The sequence below is a fragment of the Chironomus tepperi genome, unplaced genomic scaffold, assembly GCF_022539635.2.
Source record: "Chironomus tepperi strain 1889 unplaced genomic scaffold, CSIRO-AGI_Ctep_v1 contig_128, whole genome shotgun sequence".
NCBI classification, from domain to species: Eukaryota; Metazoa; Arthropoda; class Insecta; order Diptera; family Chironomidae; genus Chironomus; species Chironomus tepperi.
The window spans coordinates 1,032,069-1,053,462 of record NW_027226250.1 but is presented as its reverse complement, the minus strand read 5'-3'; the positions used below and the strand labels follow the sequence as shown (position 1 = coordinate 1,053,462).

The 21,394-nt window shown below is 32.8% G+C and overlaps 3 protein-coding genes across 5 annotated transcripts; 2 read left to right on the top strand and 1 right to left on the bottom strand.

Moving 5' to 3' along the window:
- The first annotated feature begins 536 nt into the window (after positions 1–536).
- LOC139087689 (uncharacterized) lies at positions 537–2,835 on the top strand. The gene is made up of 4 exons (XM_070636580.1): positions 537–874; positions 936–1,080; positions 1,238–1,540; positions 2,340–2,835. The coding sequence occupies exons 1-4, from the start codon at positions 755–757 to the stop codon at positions 2,540–2,542; spliced, it is 771 nt and encodes a 256-aa protein (XP_070492681.1). The 5' UTR covers positions 537–754; the 3' UTR covers positions 2,543–2,835.
- tn (tripartite motif containing protein thin) lies at positions 2,558–10,745 on the bottom strand. 3 transcript variants are annotated; one of them, XM_070636577.1, is made up of 14 exons: positions 10,455–10,745; positions 9,836–9,954; positions 8,278–8,325; positions 8,041–8,154; positions 6,626–7,968; positions 5,887–6,533; positions 5,407–5,646; positions 4,350–5,143; positions 4,213–4,289; positions 4,069–4,134; positions 3,922–3,996; positions 3,758–3,834; positions 3,562–3,645; positions 2,558–3,208 (listed from the first exon to the last, which is right to left on the bottom strand). In XM_070636577.1, the coding sequence occupies exons 2-14, from the start codon at positions 9,942–9,944 to the stop codon at positions 3,079–3,081; spliced, it is 3,804 nt and encodes a 1,267-aa protein (XP_070492678.1). In that variant the 5' UTR covers positions 9,945–9,954; positions 10,455–10,745; the 3' UTR covers positions 2,558–3,078. The 3 variants fall into 3 exon arrangements, with proteins under 3 accessions (XP_070492678.1, XP_070492679.1, XP_070492680.1); XM_070636578.1 differs by having other exon boundaries at positions 6,656–7,968; XM_070636579.1 differs by lacking the exon at positions 5,407–5,646.
- A 4,551-nt stretch (positions 10,746–15,296) lies between these two features.
- LOC139087594 (uncharacterized) lies at positions 15,297–19,309 on the top strand. The gene is made up of 3 exons (XM_070636445.1): positions 15,297–15,453; positions 18,227–18,627; positions 18,683–19,309. The coding sequence occupies exons 1-3, from the start codon at positions 15,441–15,443 to the stop codon at positions 19,124–19,126; spliced, it is 858 nt and encodes a 285-aa protein (XP_070492546.1). The 5' UTR covers positions 15,297–15,440; the 3' UTR covers positions 19,127–19,309.
- Positions 19,310–21,394: the final 2,085 nt, after the last annotated feature.

Here is a 21,394-nt window from a genome sequence, read left to right as displayed (position 1 = left end):
TTAATTTCGTTAAAATATTAATTATAATATCTCAATCTGTCTTTATTTTGTATTGTTAGTCTATAATACCTGCAAAAACATAAAATCAAAAAATGAATTTTCTCACGGATTAGGAAAAAAGTTTCTCGGAATCACTAAAATTTCAATTTTTCTCTTTAATTAAGGATTTTTGCAGTGTTTAAAGAGCAACAAACGATAGTTTTAGGTGTAATACACTCGAAATATCAACTCAACTATAGTGACAAGTAGAATAAAGTGCAAAAAATTCATGTTGAAAGTCGGAATTTGATATTTTGATTCCGAGAAACCGGCATAAAAATTGAAATATTTAATTAAATACAGCATGATGGCAAAAAATAATTGTACATAAATAAAGATCTGCACAAATCCCGTGAGTGTATATAAAGAAAGGAGCTATAAAATTGCCAGATTATGAGAAAAATTAATTCAAAGTCGAAAATTTTGAAAAAATTTATCCAAAGAAACACCCATGTTTCTTCAACAACCCGCGGATTATGTCAGAATAAAAACAAAGAAAATTTATCAAAATTTCAATAGAGATTTCGTCAATATTATTAAAATAAACAATTATTGTGATAATGAAATCGTTCAATTTACATTTAGCTTGATTACTGATCTCAAACATCAATAGCTGCAATAATTTAGATTAACTGAAAATCGATTGGATTATGACAATTTAGTGTATAAATTTTTTTAGAGAAAGTTATTTATAGATTTACAATATTATTAAACAATGGAGTGTGAAGACAAATCTATGGAGCGTCAAAAGCTTGTTCAGAATGATGAGGAAGAGGATGTCACACTCCCAACTAGTGTAACTACTCAATCGAAAACTCCAATAAGTCCGCCAAATGTAAATACAATTAGTAATCAATTCAGTCACACCCTAATGTAATTAATTGATTCTTTTGTAGGTCTATTCTGGAAGTGACTCACATTCGCAGTCATTAGGAAAGACGAGCAGTGAAGCGAAATTGAGCTTCGTAAATGAGAGAAAAACTATTGAAATTGAAAATGCTAGAAAAGCTAGTGTGGAAAGAAAGAAGAAGATGCTTAAAGGTATTTGATTTCAAGGCACTTGCTGTGGACATTTGACATAATTTGCTTAAGTTATTTTTGTTGCCATATTTATAATTTTATTTTATTTTTGTTTATTTCTTATTTATTTTCATATATTTTTATGCTTGATGATTATGATTTTAATATCATTTCTAAGACACTGAGTTAAAGCCGGACGATAGTAATAATTTGATAGATTTAAAGCGTGTAGATCAAGTAGAACTTGAGATGCATGATAAACCAAATTCCTTATCCTCACAAAAATCACATGTATCGCTTCCTTTGCCAAGCACTTCTAGTTATCCTTTGCTTAATAAAGCAACCTCGAAACATAGCATTTCGAGTAGTTTAAAAAATTTTACATCACGTAATATAAAGCATCATACTTTTGATTCAGGCTTTCAAGATGTCAAAAATATGGAGAAAAATCTTATATCTCTACTCGATGATTTCCACAATGGTGAGTCTTACATACTGTTTTGCATACTTAGAAATTTGATAGTATCGACTGAACAGCACTTAGTCGCAAATGTTAGTTTTTGTTATCAGAATGGGCAAAGTACAGTCTTTATGATGCTGTCAAAGCAGTTATTTGTCATTTCGTTTTGTATTCAGAATATCGATATGAATATGATCTAAAAACTATATTGTACTGTTTGAAACTTATAAGCTTAGGTTTAGCGGCACGATGCAGTGAACCGCAGTTTATGCGGCAAATCCGCTGTCATATTGTCGTCAGAGCAACCTTGTGTCTTAACGTTGACACGGCGACATCGTGGTGCCCTAGCAAATACGTTGTGCTGTTCGAGATGCAGTCCTGATCGGCATATGTTCATTGAAATTATGCACTAAGGCAATGAAGCTGCAATATACTTTGAACCAATTGACTGAAAATTGGCTAAAACAATCAAATTTATCGATTAGCTGCCACTTTGTTCTAAGTCAAATGGCAAACAATTGACGAATTTGATTGTTTTCGTCAATTGGCTCCAATTTAGCACTAAGAATAATCCTGTCTCGTCATTGTGGTAACAACTGTTGCATGAAATATGCCAATCAGGTGTCAGAAATTAAAATGTTGACATCAGATACTATCAAGTTTCTAAAGTACTTTTTAACATTCCAATGAGTCTTCGAATTGAATGCCTCTCTATATTCTGTCAGACTTTAAAGTATTTCACACTACAGTTCGACACAATGTCTTGCAAAATATCTTTCAGAAATGTAATTAAATTTTATTGTTTCTTCTTTTTGCGTAGGAAAACTTCGAGCATTTTCAGGAAGTTCAATGAACCAGATGAAAAATATTCGGGATCAGCAAGAGAAATTGTCGAAATTGCATTTTGACCTAGGAACGAGTTCAAATGAAAGCAAAAGTTCGGATCACATGGCACAACTAGTTCAACGGCTGAACGAAATTTCTCAATCCATAGAGAAGCTAAATTCATCAAATGTGGAATAGAAATGAAACTTCATCTTTTGTGTATACCCAAATAGACATTTATTTGAGTTTCGAAAACTTATGTTATTAATTTTATAAATTACTAATTTTTTTTTTTTATATTTTCAAAAAGCTTTATTTTTAACAATTTTTGTCATATTCTGTTTTGTAAGAAAGAAGAAAAGAAATTGTATTGAAATATAGACCGAGTTCAGTTTGTAATTCGAAAGAGTAACGCTGAATGACCTTAAAAAAATCACAAAGCGAAATCCTTACGAATTGTCTCTAAACTCGAACATACAAAAAAGAAATAACAGTTCAACATTATTAATCTTACTCATTTTCAAAGTAGAATTAAAATGTCATCAAAAAGTAAAAAAAAAATTATAAAGTAAAAAACAGGCCACACAGATAAATTATGATTGCTTTGAAGTAGCAATGTAAATAAGCTGACAATCTTTTCTCGTTGGTTAGTAGCTGCAAAAACAATTTTTTTATCTCATTCGATAATTATTCATGATGACATTCATATCGATTTTTTTTTTAAATAAATTTCTCTAAAAAATTTGAACTCGATGATTTTCACGATCGCAAACTAAAATATTTCCGTTCGACATAATGGCAACACCTTCAAGTCCTTTGAATTCTGACTCTCCACTTCCCCATGAACCAAAAGCTCGAAGAAAGCTAAATAAAATATAAGAATCGATTAAAAAATGATATAAGCTTGGTATCATACCATGTGACATGTTGTATCACACTATGCAACATGTGGTATTAAACCATGTGATATGTGATACAACACCATATAAAATTCAATATTGCACTATGTGGCATTTGATATCACACTATGTGACATGTGATACCACATCATGTTACAATGTGACATGTGGTATCATACCATGTGATATGGGGTATCACACCATGCAATATTCGGTATTCCACTATTTGATATGTGGTCACTACGTGACATGTGGTATCACACTATGTGACATGTGACATCATACTATGTGACATGCAGGAAGTAAGGATCAACTCACCTTCCATCGGGACTGAAAATTTGAATACGATTATTTCCCGAATCAGCAACCGATATATAACCAGAATCATCAACAGCTACACCTCTGTAAAATTTATGTTTATATAAATTTCTCAAATTCTTTTCAAAATATATCAGCAGTTGGCAGTGTCATAAAACAAATCATGATACTTAGATATAATTTTAATGTACATTACCTTGGGAATTTGAATTCTCCTTCTTGTGAGCCTTCGCTACCGATTTGCGATAAAACTTTTCCGTTTACATCAAAAATCTAAGAATAGATAGAAAGATATTTTGCGTGAGGATTCGTAATATAAACATTATGTCGTCACTATTAATATACAAAACTCTTTTGTACCTGAATACGATGATTGTTTGAGTCCGAGACAATGACGCGATTGGTGTTTGAAACTGCGATATAATGAGGATGTTCCTAAAAATGCATATGTAAACATATCAAACAATAAGACAAGATGTTTATACATTCTATTGATTGTATACATACAAGTTGTCCTTCCCCGCTACCATAACTTCCAAACTTGCCAACAAATGTACCGTCAGATTGAAAAACCTACACAACGTTGTTTAATGACATAATAATGAATATAATTAGAAACAGATCTTATAAAAAATTGAGAGCTTTAATTACTTGAATACGATGATTCTCTTTATCTGTAACATATATGAAGCCCATTGAATCTGTAGTTATACCCCATGGATAATTAACTAAATAACGAGAATTAAAAATCAATTGATGTCCATAATTAATCAAGTCTAGTAACTTACACTTTCCATCGGCTGTTCCTTGAGATCCAAAAGCTCTTAAAAATCGTCCTGCTGGATCGAAAACTTGAATTCTATGATTGTAACGATCAGCAATAATAAATTGCCCAATTCTGTTAATGGCTACGCCAGCTAAGCAATCAAATTCACCGTCACCATTGCCATACGTTCCAAATTCGAAACGATAGACGCCGTTTGCATCAAACACTTGAACGCGATGGTTTGAACTGTCGGCAACAGCAATGATATTATCTGGTCCATTCGCTGAAATGCCTCTTGGCCAAGTGAATTTACCAGGCTCGCTCCCTCGGCCACCTATTTGTAAGATTTGCCGTCTCTTTTGAAGATATTGTGTTCTTGGTGTACAATACTTAGTATTGGTATCTTCCGTATCGACGGCCTGTTGTTGAATAGGAGAGGCGAGGGAGCTTTGCAAGTTTTTTGAATCATCATCGGAACTATGCATTTCATTTGCCTGACGTAATGGTAAACCTAAACTTAAACGTCTACTTGCTGATGTTGATGATGCTGATGAGGGTGATGACGATGAGGCAGCAGATGAACTATAACTTGATGCACTTGGTGTTGTTGTACTGCTACTTGCACTATATCCATCTCGTGGACTATCTTTTGTTGATGTTCTACTTCCATATTTATTTTTTAAATAACGTGCCCATGAACTCAATGCTTCTTTATTTTCTTCTGGTCCACCTCTGTCAGGCGAATTTTCGCGTGATTTTAAGGCATGTGTTGAACGACTACGTGACAGCTCACTACCAGCAGATGATGTGCCGTATCTATAGATAAAATTTCAAGAAAAATATTTTATTTAGTTCACTATGTCAACAGCTAAGGATCATTTGGCTGTTTCTTGACATAAATAATTAAGTATTAGTCATAAGCACCAGGTTAGTAAAGAGATATCTATTTTAGCTACATAATTTTGATTTTGAGGAATGTTTTTTATGTTGATGATGTGATGATAAGGAGGATTATGTTATATTTATATTCTATCTAGACAGTAACTACAGTTATAAATTCTATTGAAATTTGATTATACCTCGAAGCTAAATAAGCTGACGGACTTGCCGTCGTTGGAGATACTGGCTCATCTGCATCATCATCATCGTTTCCGAAATTATGTGATGAACGACTTCTAGCTAATCGATTCCTTCGTTCTTTCAGTGCCATATATCTGCTACGACCAGTTCCATATTTACTATCTGAATCTTCATCTTGCTCATCGACCGGCTGTGTAATTGTTGAGGTTTTGCTTTTATTCAAAAAGCGACTAGAGTAGCTATATTAGTACACAATTGAAAGATTATCAAATGAGTCTCGACCGAAAAAATCTGATCTTGCTTAAATGTTAATTTGAATAAGATAGAAAAAAAAACTTTATGTGTGTGTGTGTGTGTTTGAATGCGCGAATGTGTTTGTGTCTGTGTATATGTTTAACCAATTTGTGTGTAAATGTTTTTTTTTTTTATAATGAAAAAAGGGAAAATGGAATTGAAAAACGAGAAAACTTTTTTAATACCTTGGTTCCTCTGGTGGTTCATATGCAGCTGTTGAACGTGTTCTTGTTCCATAACGTGATGTATCATTTTCTTTGTCAGCTGTACGTGAATATGTGCTTGATGGTGCTTCATAACGAGATCTAGATGGTAAGGTTGATTCCTCAAGACTTCTACGATTTTCACTAGTTGTGTTGTCTTTCAATATTCCAGTACGTGGTGTTACAGTTGACGTGTCATTTGATCTTGATGTTACTCCAGATGTTGCTGATCTTACAGGAGTTGTCGAGACTGGTGGTGTACTTACTGGCTTTACTTTCGGCGCTTCTTCTTCGCTTTCTGATTCTTCGCTTGATTCCTCTTCGCTCGATGATTCCGTTTCTTCTTTTTTGGGGGGTTCGACTGGGGTTCTGGACTGGAGAAACCGACTCTGAAAGGGCTTCTTCTCTTCAGGTGCTGCTACGGCTGGTGGACTAACGGCGGTTGTTGGCGATGATCCCGCACCACGAGATCTAATTGGTGGAATTTCAGCTGGCTTTACTGATGGTGGTCCGGTAGATCCAGCATCACTTGTGCTCTCTGTCGATGAACTCTCACTACTTGATCGCACTGGCGATTGCTTTTGCGTTGAATTATTTGTAACTGCAGTCGTCGTTGTTGTTTGCTGTGGCTATAAATAACGACATAAGAAGATAAATATAGACATTAAACATATAGGTCATAGACATTAGAGACAAAAATTAAAAAGTTGAAAATTCTTACCTCAATGTCAGAGATAGGAACTTGACTTACTTCATTTTCATCAATTGATGATGCAGTTGGTGTTGACTTCTTCAATATTGATTGCCTTTCGGCTTGTGCTGTTTCAGTTGAAGACGATGGAACTGCTGTTTTATTTTCACGCTTAATTCTTTCAATCTCATCTTCTGATTGCTGTCTTGCTGTTTTTGGACGAACTGGTGCTGTAACTGGTGGTGTAAGTACTTGCTTAACTTGGGTAACTACAGGTGCAACTGGCTTTGGGGGTTCTTTCTTTTCGCGGGGACCATTATCAGCTTCTTGAATTCTCTTCATTACACGTGGCGAATCTAAAATTCTAAAGATTCCACTCAATGGACCTTTGGTTACATCTTCAGTTGTTGTAACTTTGTCCTTCTCCTTTTCAGTTTTTACCGTGCGAGATTCTGTTTCATCTTCTTCTTCATGATGTCCACGGTGGAATCTTGAACGAAACCTATTTTTACCGCTACGTGATGAGTCATAATGTTGATCTTCACCATAATCATAGCCATAACGTGAATCTGATGAGTGTTTTTCAGGTGTTGGTTTTGGACGTTCACCGAATTTTCTGCCACCAAGAAGTGGCTCATCATCTGGATTATATGATGATTCTTGTTGCTGTCTAAATTGTGTAGCTAAACGATGGTCACTTTTAGATCTCATTATACCTGAAACTGCTGGTTGTAAAAGTGCACTACTTTGTGTACTGGAGGGAGGATGAATAAAGTGCAAATCACCATATGTACAAAGATTGTTAACTAATTGATTAGGATCGCATGCCATTGAGAATCGAACTCTACGACTATAATCCGAAGTTTCTGTCTCAAAGTTTCTCATGAACTCAATCGTCTTAAGGAATATTTCCTTTGTATCCATGAGTTCACAGTCTTCCCATTCTACAGACTCATTCATATATTTATCAGCCAAATCACTATTACTAGTAATATTTGATATTTCCAATTCTAAATTCTCTTTAAGTGTCGATAAATTTTTCATTTCCGATGTCAAATATTTATCCATTTCAGTGCGCATATGATCGGTACGATCTTTGACCGCTTTCGTGAGACGTCGATAAACTTCATCAATTTCCTCCGAGACACTTTGACAATTGTTTTGTAAACTTTGTGTATTCTTCTCAACGACCGACAAAATATCATGCAGTCTATGAACGCCACGACGAATTTGATTATTAATACGATTAATTTCACGACGCAATATATCCATGTGAGCGCTCTTACAATCGGGACATATTTTCTTCTCACAATGCATACAAAGATTGCAATAAGATTTTTCCGAACAAACGTTACATCTCTCCATTACTTGACCTTTATAAATAGATACATTGCATCATGTTATAAACATCTGGATAAATTATTATTGGATGTGAATATACATACCTGAAGTTGGATCAGGCAAATCTCCAGTGATTTCAATATGAAGTTCCAAAAAACGTTGGAGTGTAACGTTGGTCGGAAACCCTTGAACGCCATTATAAGGTATACGATGTTCCGCTATTTTTGGAATATATATCTTTTATAAATATTTTGTATATTTTCAGTGGGTTTTCGAAGAAAAATGTGAAAATTTTCACATTTTCGTGTGAAAATAAAATAAAAATTAATATTTATATTCACCTCTGCATTCAGGACATTTGACTTGTCGTCGTACATAATCCGTTAGCCCTTGATATTTTTAAAATTGTGCGTTCATTATGAGACAATGAGGAAATAATGAAAAATGGAAAGATAAAGGAACAAAAATTGTAACAATGAGATAAATAAAGTGGGAAATTTTTGTGAATTTTCACGTGCGCAATATTTTAAGTCGATGACAACAAAGAAATTTCACTTAAAGTCAACGTGATTTGAAACATCTGGAGTTAACAAGATCACATTATCGTACTGTTCACCTGTATTACTTTTTACAGCTTCCTTAGTTTTCTATAGACAATGATCTAGTTCTAGGTGATATTAGGTGAAAACGTTTGGCGATTTGGAAGTGATCCAAAGTTTGGTTTTTCAATTATTTACGGAAATTTTAACGCATCTCTTTTGTATCCTTTTATAATTTTAAAAGGCTTTCTTATTACTGGATGATTTTGGATACAAATAATAATAATCAGCAAAGACAAGAAATGATGTAAAATTTGTTCTAGAGCTAAATCTGAGCGACAAAAATGAGAAAGACTTGTTCATGACATCGCCAAGGATCCATCACTGATATATTTATTAACAATAATTGGAAGCCGCTTCCGTCAATCTTTCATATGGCTTATAAACGACGATCTGTGATCGAGCCTTCACAAAGCTTTATTCATTTGTGTCGCTTTGTTATGACATGACTCACGATCTGTCGGTCAGGATCCTATTGAATTGACCTTCATTCAGTCATACTGAACTGCTCTTTATAAGTAGGCAATTGAGCACTTTCTAAGAAATTTCGAAATATTTGGAAATGTTATGCCTTTAGAGATTGATATCATACTTAATATCAGAGCAGGAATCTAAATCCACTCGGATCTTGCAAGAAATTGAGTGAACTTTTCCATACAGAATCCGAATCAACTTCGAACTATTCTGAATACTCAATCGATAATTGGATATTCAAGTGATAAAGTGCAATCAGTGGCCTAAATGGTACAACATCTTATGAGCCAAAGGTCCTGAGTTTTATTCCAGGTCATGTTTAATTTTCGAGGCTCCTCTTCTATTTCGTCGTTCTAGTTTCGAAGCTCGTTAGATGAATTTTAGATATCTCGGTCACATAATATGTCTCTGTTACTGGGTATATTCATAAAAATATAGATGGAATATTCATCATACATCAATCCCTGATCTGCACATATCAAACACAATTGACGTCCATTTACATTTTCACCAAAAATTATGAGTCAATAAATTAAATCAAAATTCATCAAAATATCTCAAACAGATCTCATAAAAAAGAAAGCAAGTCAAAAGCTTTGCTTCCCACAAAAATGCGGTCATCATAACTTCCTACTATAGTTCGATATTTTTGTTTTTATGACAAACATTTTGCGCGCACACCAATAAGTATGATTCACTTCTGTTCTGTTCACATATTATCACCATTAACATCATCGTTTATAGAAAAAAGAACTGCTTATTTCAGTCAAGCAGAAATCGTATTGCGTGCGTGGGATGAAAAAACTGATGGAAATATAATACTAACCATCCATGCAAGGCTCCATACAAAATGAATGCTGACATGGTAGCAATTTTGGATTTCTGTATCGATCAAGACACACACAGCAGGTTAATAACTGCTCAAATTGTTCCATTTTTATGGCACTGGAAGGTCGTTGTAAAATAAGAACATAGAAGAAATTTAGTATAAAAGTTGAGACTGATCGTGTCTAAGCTGAGTCAAAAGAAAAGTGCCTCTCTCTCATTTTTTTAGTGACTTTTCTTTTTAAATTTCGAGAAAAACGTAAATTGAAAAGATTTTCGCTCTTGTTTTTCTTTGTCTAAGAGACGTAATTTTGAGTACGTCACACTTTTATTTAAAAATAGAACATCTTCTAAAAATTTGTTCGGTGCCGCATTTTTCAATGAAAAATTTTATTTTTTTTTTCATTACAGTAAAGAATTTTCCTTCAAATTTTCACGAGAAAAGCAACCATAGAAAAAAAAATCATTTTTTTTGAGACGGGAAATGTCTTCATTGAAAAAATGAAAATTGCGAAAATGTTCATTAAATAATCACGAAAAAAATGATACTCGAATGTCCATGAGAGGCACAAGACTTTCTTCTTTTAGACCCAAACGACACTTAAGTGTGGTACACATACAGCTATCACATTAGATGAAATTTTTTCTAATGATGAATTCTTTTTTTATTTTTTTTTTTAAATATATTTTTAGTCAACTTTTCTCAGTATCATAATTATATATCACAACTTTTGGAAGCACCTTTAGTGCTTTATGGTTAACATAGAGTTGTACTAAATTGATCTATTGAATTTCTTAAAATTCTCTCTCTTTTTTTAAATTATATATATTAATAATATTTAATTATACTACACTCCGGGACAAATAAGATCTTCCCGTTGCGTTTTTCACGCGTTTCAACTTCGAACTGAGCGAATTTTTCCTTTAAGCTTTGTGAAAAATCTATGAAAACTCACTGTCGAACGAAATTTGCCGATCTATTTTTAATAAAAGAAAAGATTTCCTACCCATTCGTATGTAGTTGTGTGGATATGATCGGTGAGAATAATTCCGTTGACGTAGAGAATTGAAAGATCAGATTTTAATAAGCACAAAAACAAAAATATTTCGCTTTTCTTTTTTTTGTAGGATTTTCCGCTGGAAAATTATATCTCTCGATGTTTATTATGGCCGGAAAATTTGATATTTTTCACTCCTTATAGATCTCATTTCCACATCTGCAATATCATTTTCAATGCTAAACTTCACCGACTTCTGTTTTTTGTGTGAAATAAACTCAAATTTTTGCAATAGAAACAAATATTAGTCATTGGAAAATTATAGGAAACGGAACTTATTCTTTATCAATGTCTTAACGTTGAGACAATAGTCTGTGATCAACAAACCTTCTAGAAGTGTCCCACATTTCAAATTGATTTTAATTTTCTCTCTTGACTCAAAAATCGAAAGTCTTGAGAGATGTCGAAATTCTTGAAGAAATTGCAAACAGCACGACATGAGTAAGTTTAAAAATCCTTCAAATTAGCTTAAGTCAATCAGTGGTTTTAAAATATCTAATTTCAAGTTACAGATTTATTTTACCAGAAGGAACAAGTTGTATCAATAAGATTTTCATTGAATTGAATGAATTGGGAACATGCTTACAGAATCTTATCTTCCCTTCCTACCATACCTTATAAAAGAACGGCCCCTTTCTGTCTCGGACTATAAAAGTTACTTCTGTAAGTTCTCTCGAGCTCTAGAACGCAGTGAACCGCAATTTTCGCCAATAAAGTAAGTCGAAATCAATAATTTCGGCGTCGTAGTTCTGATATTCGGGCCTGTACTATTGTATATATTGTTTACTTAATCCCTGTTTACTTATCTCGAACATCTTGATGCAACTTGGAAGACTAACTAGAATCCTTGGAAGCAGACTGTTGATAGACACAGTGTGGCACTTGGTAAATGACAAAGGGCAGCCAGCGATAAAGCCAGTTTTAAACACTGACTAAGAGAGGAAATGGATCACAGATGATCTGTATGGATAGCGAAGTAAGTTAGTAAGTCATGTTGCGAGAAATTTAATTTTTCGTCGTGAAAATTGTGCCGAAATCGTGACGTAGCCAACTGGGCACCCCCATACCTTACAATCAACGTAGTAACGATGCAGCGACTACATTGTGCTTCTGGGGTATCCATCTGTTTTCAACTTTACAAAACCATGCTTTCATATTTCATGGATCCTTAATATATGTTCACAAAGCATTTAAGGATGGCATATGGCATTTATAAGAGCTTTAGTGGAGTCTTAAAAACTCAATAGTGGACCCTTTTCATGTCAATCGGGTATGATTACCTAAATAAGTTTATGTCTAGCAATTTGTGTTTAAATCCAATAATAAGCATGAAGTCACCTGCAATCCATTTAAATTATTCACAGCTACGATTTTTCAATGCTGTTTTATTTAGACTGCAAACCATGTTAAATCATTTTCAAAAAATTAATGTCTTTATCGTAGAAAGTATAAAAAATATGCCTGGCTTCTGTATGTTGAATGAGTCTGAAAAATGCTAAAAGATTTGATGCTAATTGAAGCTGATAGTTAAGTGTATAAAAATAGAGAAATTTTTGATTCATAATTTTTACGTGCAAATTAAATTCAATTTATAGTCGCGGATATTCGCCTACATCAATTAATATGGGTCGTTCAACTGAACTCTATAAATCAACAATAGAAAGGATGTTCTTATTATTTTGACTGCGAATTTAGTGCATTTGAACTAGTCGTAGTTGATTCACAAATAAAACCTTGCAATTTGCGCCAAAATAAACGGAAGATGTGATTAATACGTACTTACCTAGTAAGCAGCAAATATACATCAATCAATAACGACAAAATTTAATCTCGCATGTGACATTGCTCTTCTTTCAGCACAATAAATCTGAGAATTTCGTAAAAAAGAGAGCGAGACAACGCATGTAACAAAGAAGAATGAACTGATGACTCGACAATATATTTTGACTTGTTCCTGTAACATGAAAATTCTCATGTTTTTTCTTAACAGACTTTTTTCCTCCGAATGAAGCACCAATTTCCCTGAAAAGTGAATTTTCTAAGCGCTCAAAATAAAGAATATGACAGCATCAATTCATGTGAGTGGACTGTAATGATGGTCAGTAAATGTTTATTTTTGTTTTTCATTTATTTTCTTAAAAACGATGAAAATTTTTCACAGATTTGAACAATTTTTAAGGAGAGAACTGCAGATCCATTTAAATCACATTCTTTTTTATTTATAAAACATTCAGCTTTATACTTGCTTTAAACTGTAATATTTTCAATGATTTTTGAAATCCTCATGCATTAATTGCATCACATCCTACCAAAATCATTTATTAAATTATCAAGCGAGAAGAAGCTTGTGCGAGACTAACGAAAGAGACTCCGCCACGGAAGTTTCAAGGTTCCGGTAAAATTCTTTTATTAACACCTAATGGAAACCGCAACTATTTGGATGCCGTGTATACATGTGTCATGTACCTTCCATGTACCATGTAGCATTCATGGAGTGTTAATAAATGATGTTTAGCGGAGCTTTTAAAACTCCATGACAGAGCATTCGCTCAGGCACTGTAACTCGAAAAATTCGGATCCCAAAATTTCAAGCTCAAAAAAAAATCTGTTGGATCTCAAAAATTTCCCAAAATTTGGAACTCGAAAAATTTTGGAACTCGAAAAATTTGGATCCTTAAATTTGGAATTCGAAAAATTCGGATTACAAAATTTGGAACCCGAAAATTTCGGATCCCAAAATTTTGGAACTCGAAAATTTCGGATCCCAAAATTTTTGAACTCGAAAAAAATTCGGATCCCAAAAATTGGAACTCGAAAAATTTCGAATCCCAAAATTTTGAATTCAGGAACTCGAAAAAAAAATTTCGGATCCCAAAATTTTGGAACTCAAAAAAAAATATGATAGAATCAAAAAAATTTTCGAACTAGATTTTGTTCAAAATGTGGAAGTCATAATCTAAAATTTTCACCACACAGACTGTCAAAAGTCACTTGGAACTCACAGAAATCAAGAAAAAAATTAAGATGGAAGTAGGCAGTGATCCCAAAATTTTGGAACTCGAAAAACTTTCAGCTAGTAGCCAAAAAAATTCTTAGTTACTCTTGAAGATCAACTGTCGATCGAAAACTTTGAAGAAGTTGCTCCTTCGATGAAAATTTTTCAACTGAGAAAAAAATTTTTTCAATGGTAACTTGATTAATTTTTTTTTTACTTTCATTTTCTATGGAAAAAAATGTGTGGCTTAAATTATAGAATATAATCTCAAAATCATAATTTTCGATGAAGCTTTAACATTCCAAGTGGTGGATAAAATCTCACGTGTGATTTTAATCACCACATACATTCGTATGTGGAATGCACTACATTCCAGAACCACCACTTACATTTACAAGTGAAATTTGTCACTTGTACACCATACGCCATCAAAGTGACCATCCTCATATTCACGTGATCAAACCTGCTTGCTTTTAAATCGAGTAAGGCAATTAAAGTGTTCCTTTAAACCTTATTTTTTGGTGAAATCAATAACGAGTTAAGAAACAAATTATTTGAATGTCAAAGCATACATTTCTTTCATTTGTCAAATAGTTGACAGAAGTAGTTAATATTTCAATGAGACATGAGAGATATTTTAGATTTCAAAAATGGAAGCATTAATAAAGTATGAAAATAAATTTTTATGAAGTCATTAAATTGTGAGAAAAATTTTACTGCATTTTCTTTAACTTTATTATGTGATGTCATATTCGTCGTATTAATTGCGTTAAGTCTGCAATAAATATCAGTATGTGCTGTATGTGAATATGCCGGAATAACATACAAAATAATTACAGCATTCTTACAGCAAATGTCTACCTCATAAATTCGATTGCTACAGTTTCTAAAATAGTCAAATGTCAAATGGTCAGCATCAATTGCAAGTGTGAGAAGCCATATATAGAATAAAAGATCATATACCGAAGATTTAAGAGAACTTTCATAGGAATTTGCAAAAGCTTTTCTCTCATAAATTCTCATTTGATCAAGTTTTCTCTCAATATCTCATTTTATTGCTCAGTTGCTCAGCCTTTTAACTTTAAAATACGATAAAAGAACATCATTATGTCCATATCTAATAACTTTGCAGATCAATCTTGTCCGTTAAAAAGTCTTTCTTGTGAACATAATTTCCTGTCACCAAATTTTAAGTAATAACGGAAGTTCAAAATTCAAATTTCCTAAAGTTCAAAAGTGGTGAATATTGGTGAATATAAAAATTGATAAAAATTTAATTTTCAGTCTGCTAAATTATAATGGAATTAGTAAAGGATCAGAGAATAGAAAAATAGTAAATAGACATCAACGCAACTCAATAATAAAATGCAAGTGATCATATTTTAACTCTTTACAGAGAAAATGCGCTTCCGTCGATCGCGCGTGAAGAAATTTATACTAGCCTTTTGGATTTGCTCAATAGTTGCAAAGTTTGTGTGAACAGTACAGTTTGAAAAGTGCTTTCAGTCGAATCGATCCATTTGGAATATCTCTAATATCTGCAAATAATCAAGATGCCTCCAATCGGTAATGTTATTTTCATTTTATTCTTAATTAATTTTAATTCAATCAAAAAAAGCATTAAGTTGTGTAAATTCTAGTGAATTAAATAATTCAATCAATTTACAGCAATTCATGTTGATTTAGAGAAATGAATAATAGTTTGTTGTTGTCATTTCTTCTATTAAAAATTATTGATTCATTCCTCGAAGAGAGAATTTCGTGGTAAAATGGATCTAAAAATACGAAAACGACGCAAACTTTTTCTTGAGCATTGAAAATGATACAAAGTTCGTAAAGTAGTAAAAAGAGTGAATTTGGACAAATGCCATGAAAGAAAAGAAGAACTAAACATCATTTCGGTAAAAATGCCGACAGACAAGAGTCAAATGTCTTTTTTATTTACTTAATTTTTATAGTTCTCTGATTTCACAACAAATTGATTTTTGTGCCAAAAAAATCGATACAATTTCGATTAAAATTGCTCTATTTCGATCTTCTGGAAGTAGTTTATAAGTAAGGAGTGGTCGTTTGTGAAAACATGAATGATCAATTCCTAAACTTCTATTCTTAATTAACATCCATTTATTTGATTTTCAATACAAAGATTATTACCGGATAAATAACTTTGCGTTGGCACAAACATTTCTCGCAACGTTGTCGAAATGTTGAAATTTGCGATGACATCATACAGTATAGATACATACTCTTACGTTTTATGCATCAATAAATTCGAAAGATCACGAGAATGAGAGGAAACATTTATTGCTAAATTTTTCATGGGAATTTCTTCTTATTGATTTGAATACAGAATTTTGAACTCAAACCGGCTTATCTCTAAAAGACAATGATCATTCATACTCACCTTAATGAGTATAGCCAATCAATATAATTAATCATGCTCAATTTAGTGAGCATGCTCCTTGTCTATTTGGGATATATTGGAAGATCCAATTCAGAGAATTTTAAATGGTTTTGCCACAGTTGCAGAACTTACCATCCGTCGGGTTCCAACTTAATATTACTAGTCTTGTCTGGATGGCGAATCTAAGTTATAAGAATCTTTTATGGAAATTTCAATTAAATTAATGGATGCAAACAGACTCTTAATTAAAACAAATTGTAAAGATGAGTATGTGTAAATTATACGGCTTCATGATTCATAAATCTGCAAATTGAAAAATCATTTCTAATTATAAAATTAGTGCAAAGTTCCATATTTTACGATTTTTCTAGAACTGATTCGCAATTCTGTGGCTTTTCATAATTTATGCACAGCTTGTGTGGCTAAAAAATTTAAGTTGCAATAGCTAAAAGTACATCAAGACAATGAACAATGGGCGTTAACACATAAATCATTTCCTGTCATAAATCTCCACGATTTAAGCAAACATCTTGCTCTATTCGCAGTCAGTAATAGTTACAGAAAGCCGAGTGAGAGAAAAAATGCCGGTAGTTTTGTTTTTGTTGTGTATTTTTTCATCATTTTTCTGTTTCTGTGCACAATGTGACCTTAGAAATGAATAACGTTATTGAAGCAAAATTTCGCGATTATTAGATTAGCCTAGGTATAGTAATTAAGTAGACCTAAAAAAAGCTTTCTTATAGCACAAAAGTGATATAAAGCTCACTAACATTCGTGTTACAATTTTACAGTTCATAACAACACGATAGAAATATCAGCAAGCAGCTAATGAATCATGAAGAATATCGCGTCTACAAATTCCAAATTAATACTGCATGCACACCAAATTCTTCTTGAAGAAAAAAAAGAATCTTTTTTTATTTGCGGTATGCTAATTTGATATGACATCATTGAACTCCGAAAATAGTGAATATACACACTGACTGACTACCATCATCGAGAATTTTGTGGCAAAATAATACTCCTTTACTTAATCATTTTTCAAACAATAATCTTCAGTTCTTCCTGAATACTTTAGTGAAAATGTTAGAAGAAATGGATATGTGGCATCTGTTAATTTTCAAAATTTTATTGTTTAGTTTATTTGGTAAGGTGACGTTCATCAATGACGTCATAATTTTATTGTGGATTTAAGTTTCGCGTTGTGATATTTAAAAGTTCGGAAAATTTGTGGAACCATTAAGCAGATAATATAATCTCAGTAATTGATAGACGTCATTTGTGGACGATCCATGAATAGATCGTAGTTGAAAACATTAAATTCGTATTTATTGCGACTGTTTCATTTTCAAGCCTGTTCAGTTTCAATCAATACTAAAATTTTTCGTTTGTTTGAGAACCAACACCTGTTGATTATACTGCGGATTGGGATTGTAATGCAGCCTTCTGCAATACGAATGCCAAATTGGATTATATAAAATTTAAAGAATAATGAGCTCATTCCTTTATTATGTCATTTTGTGAATAATCTATTGCTTATTAAATGTCATACGGGAATTTGTGTGCGGAACTGATCAGAAGTGATCATTACATCTACACAGTAAGCAATATTGCAGATATTGATCCAAAATTTTTAGACTCTAATGCACTTGTTTACTTCCTTGGCGAGGGCAAACGAAGGCCCATTGCCGTATTTAGAGTTCGTTGGAAGCTAGATCTGTCTTTAGATAACTTTTGGCAGTAATGCGCTTTATACAACTTAATAATTGTATTTTCATACTCACATCCTTGCTATTTAAGCGGAATTTACAAATACAGCATTATGCTTTCCAAAAGGAATGTGACTGAGGAATCTTTTATTTTTGGAAACATCCGCATTCCTTAAATACCTTTTGTTTCACTTCATTAAATTCTTATTTATTTTATTTCTTTTAGAGCTTGAAACTGTAGACAAATTGGAATACAATTGGTTCCCTGCTGGATCACAAGGTGTCGTATTCCGAGTTAAAGCCACTAATGATGCACACATTGCACTCTCATCAGCTGACGCTGAAGTTGATCCAATGTTGGAAGTCTTTATTGGTGGATGGAAAAATACCAAGTCAGTCATTCGTAAGAATCGCACAAAACCAGATGTTTTTGAAGCAGACACTCCTGAAATTTTGAACGGTGATGAATTCCGTGGATTCTGGATCAGATGGGATGGAAATGTGATTACAGTTGGAAAGGAAGGAGAGGGTGCTCCATTCATGACTTATGAAAATACCGATAGCTTCCCAATCAATTTCGTTGGTACATGCACTGGATGGGGTGCCACCGGAAGCTGGATTATTGAAGTATGTCTATTTTAAGTTATATACAATATATGCAATAATAATAATGATTTTTTAGGCACCAACTGAAGCAGTTAGTGGTTCAGCTGTTTGGGTTCCAGTTAGTGGCAGTGATATTCCAGACAATGCATTAAATGGAGGAGAAGACAATGGTGAAACACAATATGTAGGCAGAGCACATCATGAAGGCGCTTTGCTTCCTGGAAAAGCTGTAAAATCTCATGGAGTTTGTTATGTAGCATGGGGAGGCGGAGAACATGGAAAGGAAACATATGAAGTCTTAGTTGGAAATGGCAATTGGGTGCCGACATCAGGTGATAATATTCCACCAAATGCATTACCCGGTGGTGAAAGTGAAGAAGGTGAACCATTGTTTATTGGAAGAGTTGCACATGAAGGAACAACAACAGTTGGTAAAGTGCATCCTAGTCATGCATCCTGTTACATCGCTTATGGAGGTCAAGAATTGGCATTTACTGATTATGAAATTCTCACAATTTAAATCTCACTTAATATCCTTGAATAAAGTAATGATTGCAGCATAGCTGCATTTCTCGCACATGCTTTTATATTATTTATTGTCAAGATAAATCTTGCAAATCACACAAAAAAGTGCATTAAAGTCATTAATAAACTTGTTGGCTGCTGAAAAGTTGAAAACATTTAATTTAACAAAAAAAGAAAAGTTGTTTTTCATTTTAAATTTTATTCTTTTCATTTCTTTTTTTTAGGATTCATTTTCATTTATGTTGTTTTCCATAAAGTTTTCTAGCGGTATACAGAATCAATTTTTTATTCAGATTGTAAACTCATTAAAACTTTTACTTCTTTTTCTGATGAAATGCATTTAATTATTATTCATTTGTTTTTCGTATGGAGTTGGTCACTAATGATGTCCATTATTGGATGGGTGGAGAGGGATATTAGAGAGCTAATCTAACAGACAATGAGCATAGCCACCTAGATGAGCGTGGTTATGAGCATACTAACTCAATATAATTGACCATACTCAATTATATGAGCATACTCATGAGCATGCTCCTTGTCTGTTCAAGTTAGATATCTACTCGACTTATGGAGTAGTCAAGACTGTTTATATCTCCACGGAGGACTTATCTATGGACTAGTCAGGAACTTACAGACGGACATCATTAGTGACTAATCCTCAAATTAACAAAATTTCTTGTCTCAAAAATTCTTTTCATATTTTTTGGTGCCTTCAATAAAATAAAGTGGAATTAGTTATATCCTTAAATAACTTTTTTATCTGTTTCACAAAAACGGCTGACTAAAATGTGCTTCAAGTTATCATTTTTCTATTTATTATTTTCATATCAATACTATTCATGTACATTCTTTTGAATGAGAGAGAAGAGATTAGAGGAAGGGATGATTATGCTGCATTTTAAAAACTCTTGGAATTTATTAAAGGTATAAAGTTTTGATATTGTCAGGATGATGAAAATTATTTGAAAGCTTTTTAAGCACACTTAAAAGCTTTCGTAAATAGCTTTGGGATAAGCTAAAGCTTTACAGAACCTAAATCTGATTTACTAGAGATTCATTTGAACATACATGAATATATTGATGACATTTTTTTTGGCATATCTTGCAAATATGGAGATAGACATTCTGATGAATTCTATTTACATAGTTAAGGCATATAATAATATCATTATCGAAATATATAAGTTTTTTTTTCACTTTTTTCATTCATTAATCTTATGCTTTAATTTGATAGAATCTAAAAATTTTCCTTCTAAAGCTAAATGTTTTCCTTACAAACTGAGAAAAAGGTAGTAATTGTGATTAAATTTTTTTTGGATCAAATTAGAAACAGCTATTATGAATATGCTACATAGTCTTATTAAAGCGCATTTTCCTTTTAAAAATCATTTAAATTCGTGGATGACTTTTGTGCGCATTATGTGAAGCAAAACGTGAAGTTTATTACTTAATGCGCACTGGTAATTTTTTAATTTCCTCCCGAGGCTGATTGTTAATTGTGCTACTGTAGCTCCTGTATATCTGCTTGCTTGCTGAATTTCGGCTGGATTCACAATTTTGAACTGAATCTTATTATTCGTTTCCTCACTATTTATACATAAATTTATGCTTATTATCTACAATTGCCAAATATAAGTCATACGCACTTCGAAGTGCATTTTCTGCATTATCGGTTGTATACAATTGAATTGTGTGTCATAAAATTATTTAAAATTTGACTTTTTTATAACAAATGCAAATCACAAACAAACATCTAATCAACGCATTTATGCTCTGAATTACTCAAAGAAGCTTAATATCTTGATTAATGATGGCAAATCTCCATACTACGCAAAATCAATGCTCGAAGTTGACTTGTGTTTTATATGTAGTCGAGACAACTAAAGTCGACCTTTCCATACAAAATCCAAAACAAACATCTGTTTCGCATTTATGCTTACTAATTTGGCTCCTGATCTAGACCTCTAAGTACACTTAGAGGATCTTCTTAAATTCTACAATATCTCTGATCCTCTACTCCTACTAGATAACTTCTGTCAGTTTCTATTTCTCAGTAATTTTGCATCGTTGTTCACACAGTAATCCCATGAGCTTGGTCTACCTCGAGATCCTCATCTAAGCTTAATTCAGAGTATTAACGCATTGCCTCTAATTGAAAAAGTGCTACAAAAGTTGATTGCTATTTTTTACCATAATTTATACTTAATATTAATGCTTGTCTATAGGATTTCAACTGTTAAGCACAAATTATGGACCTTAATCA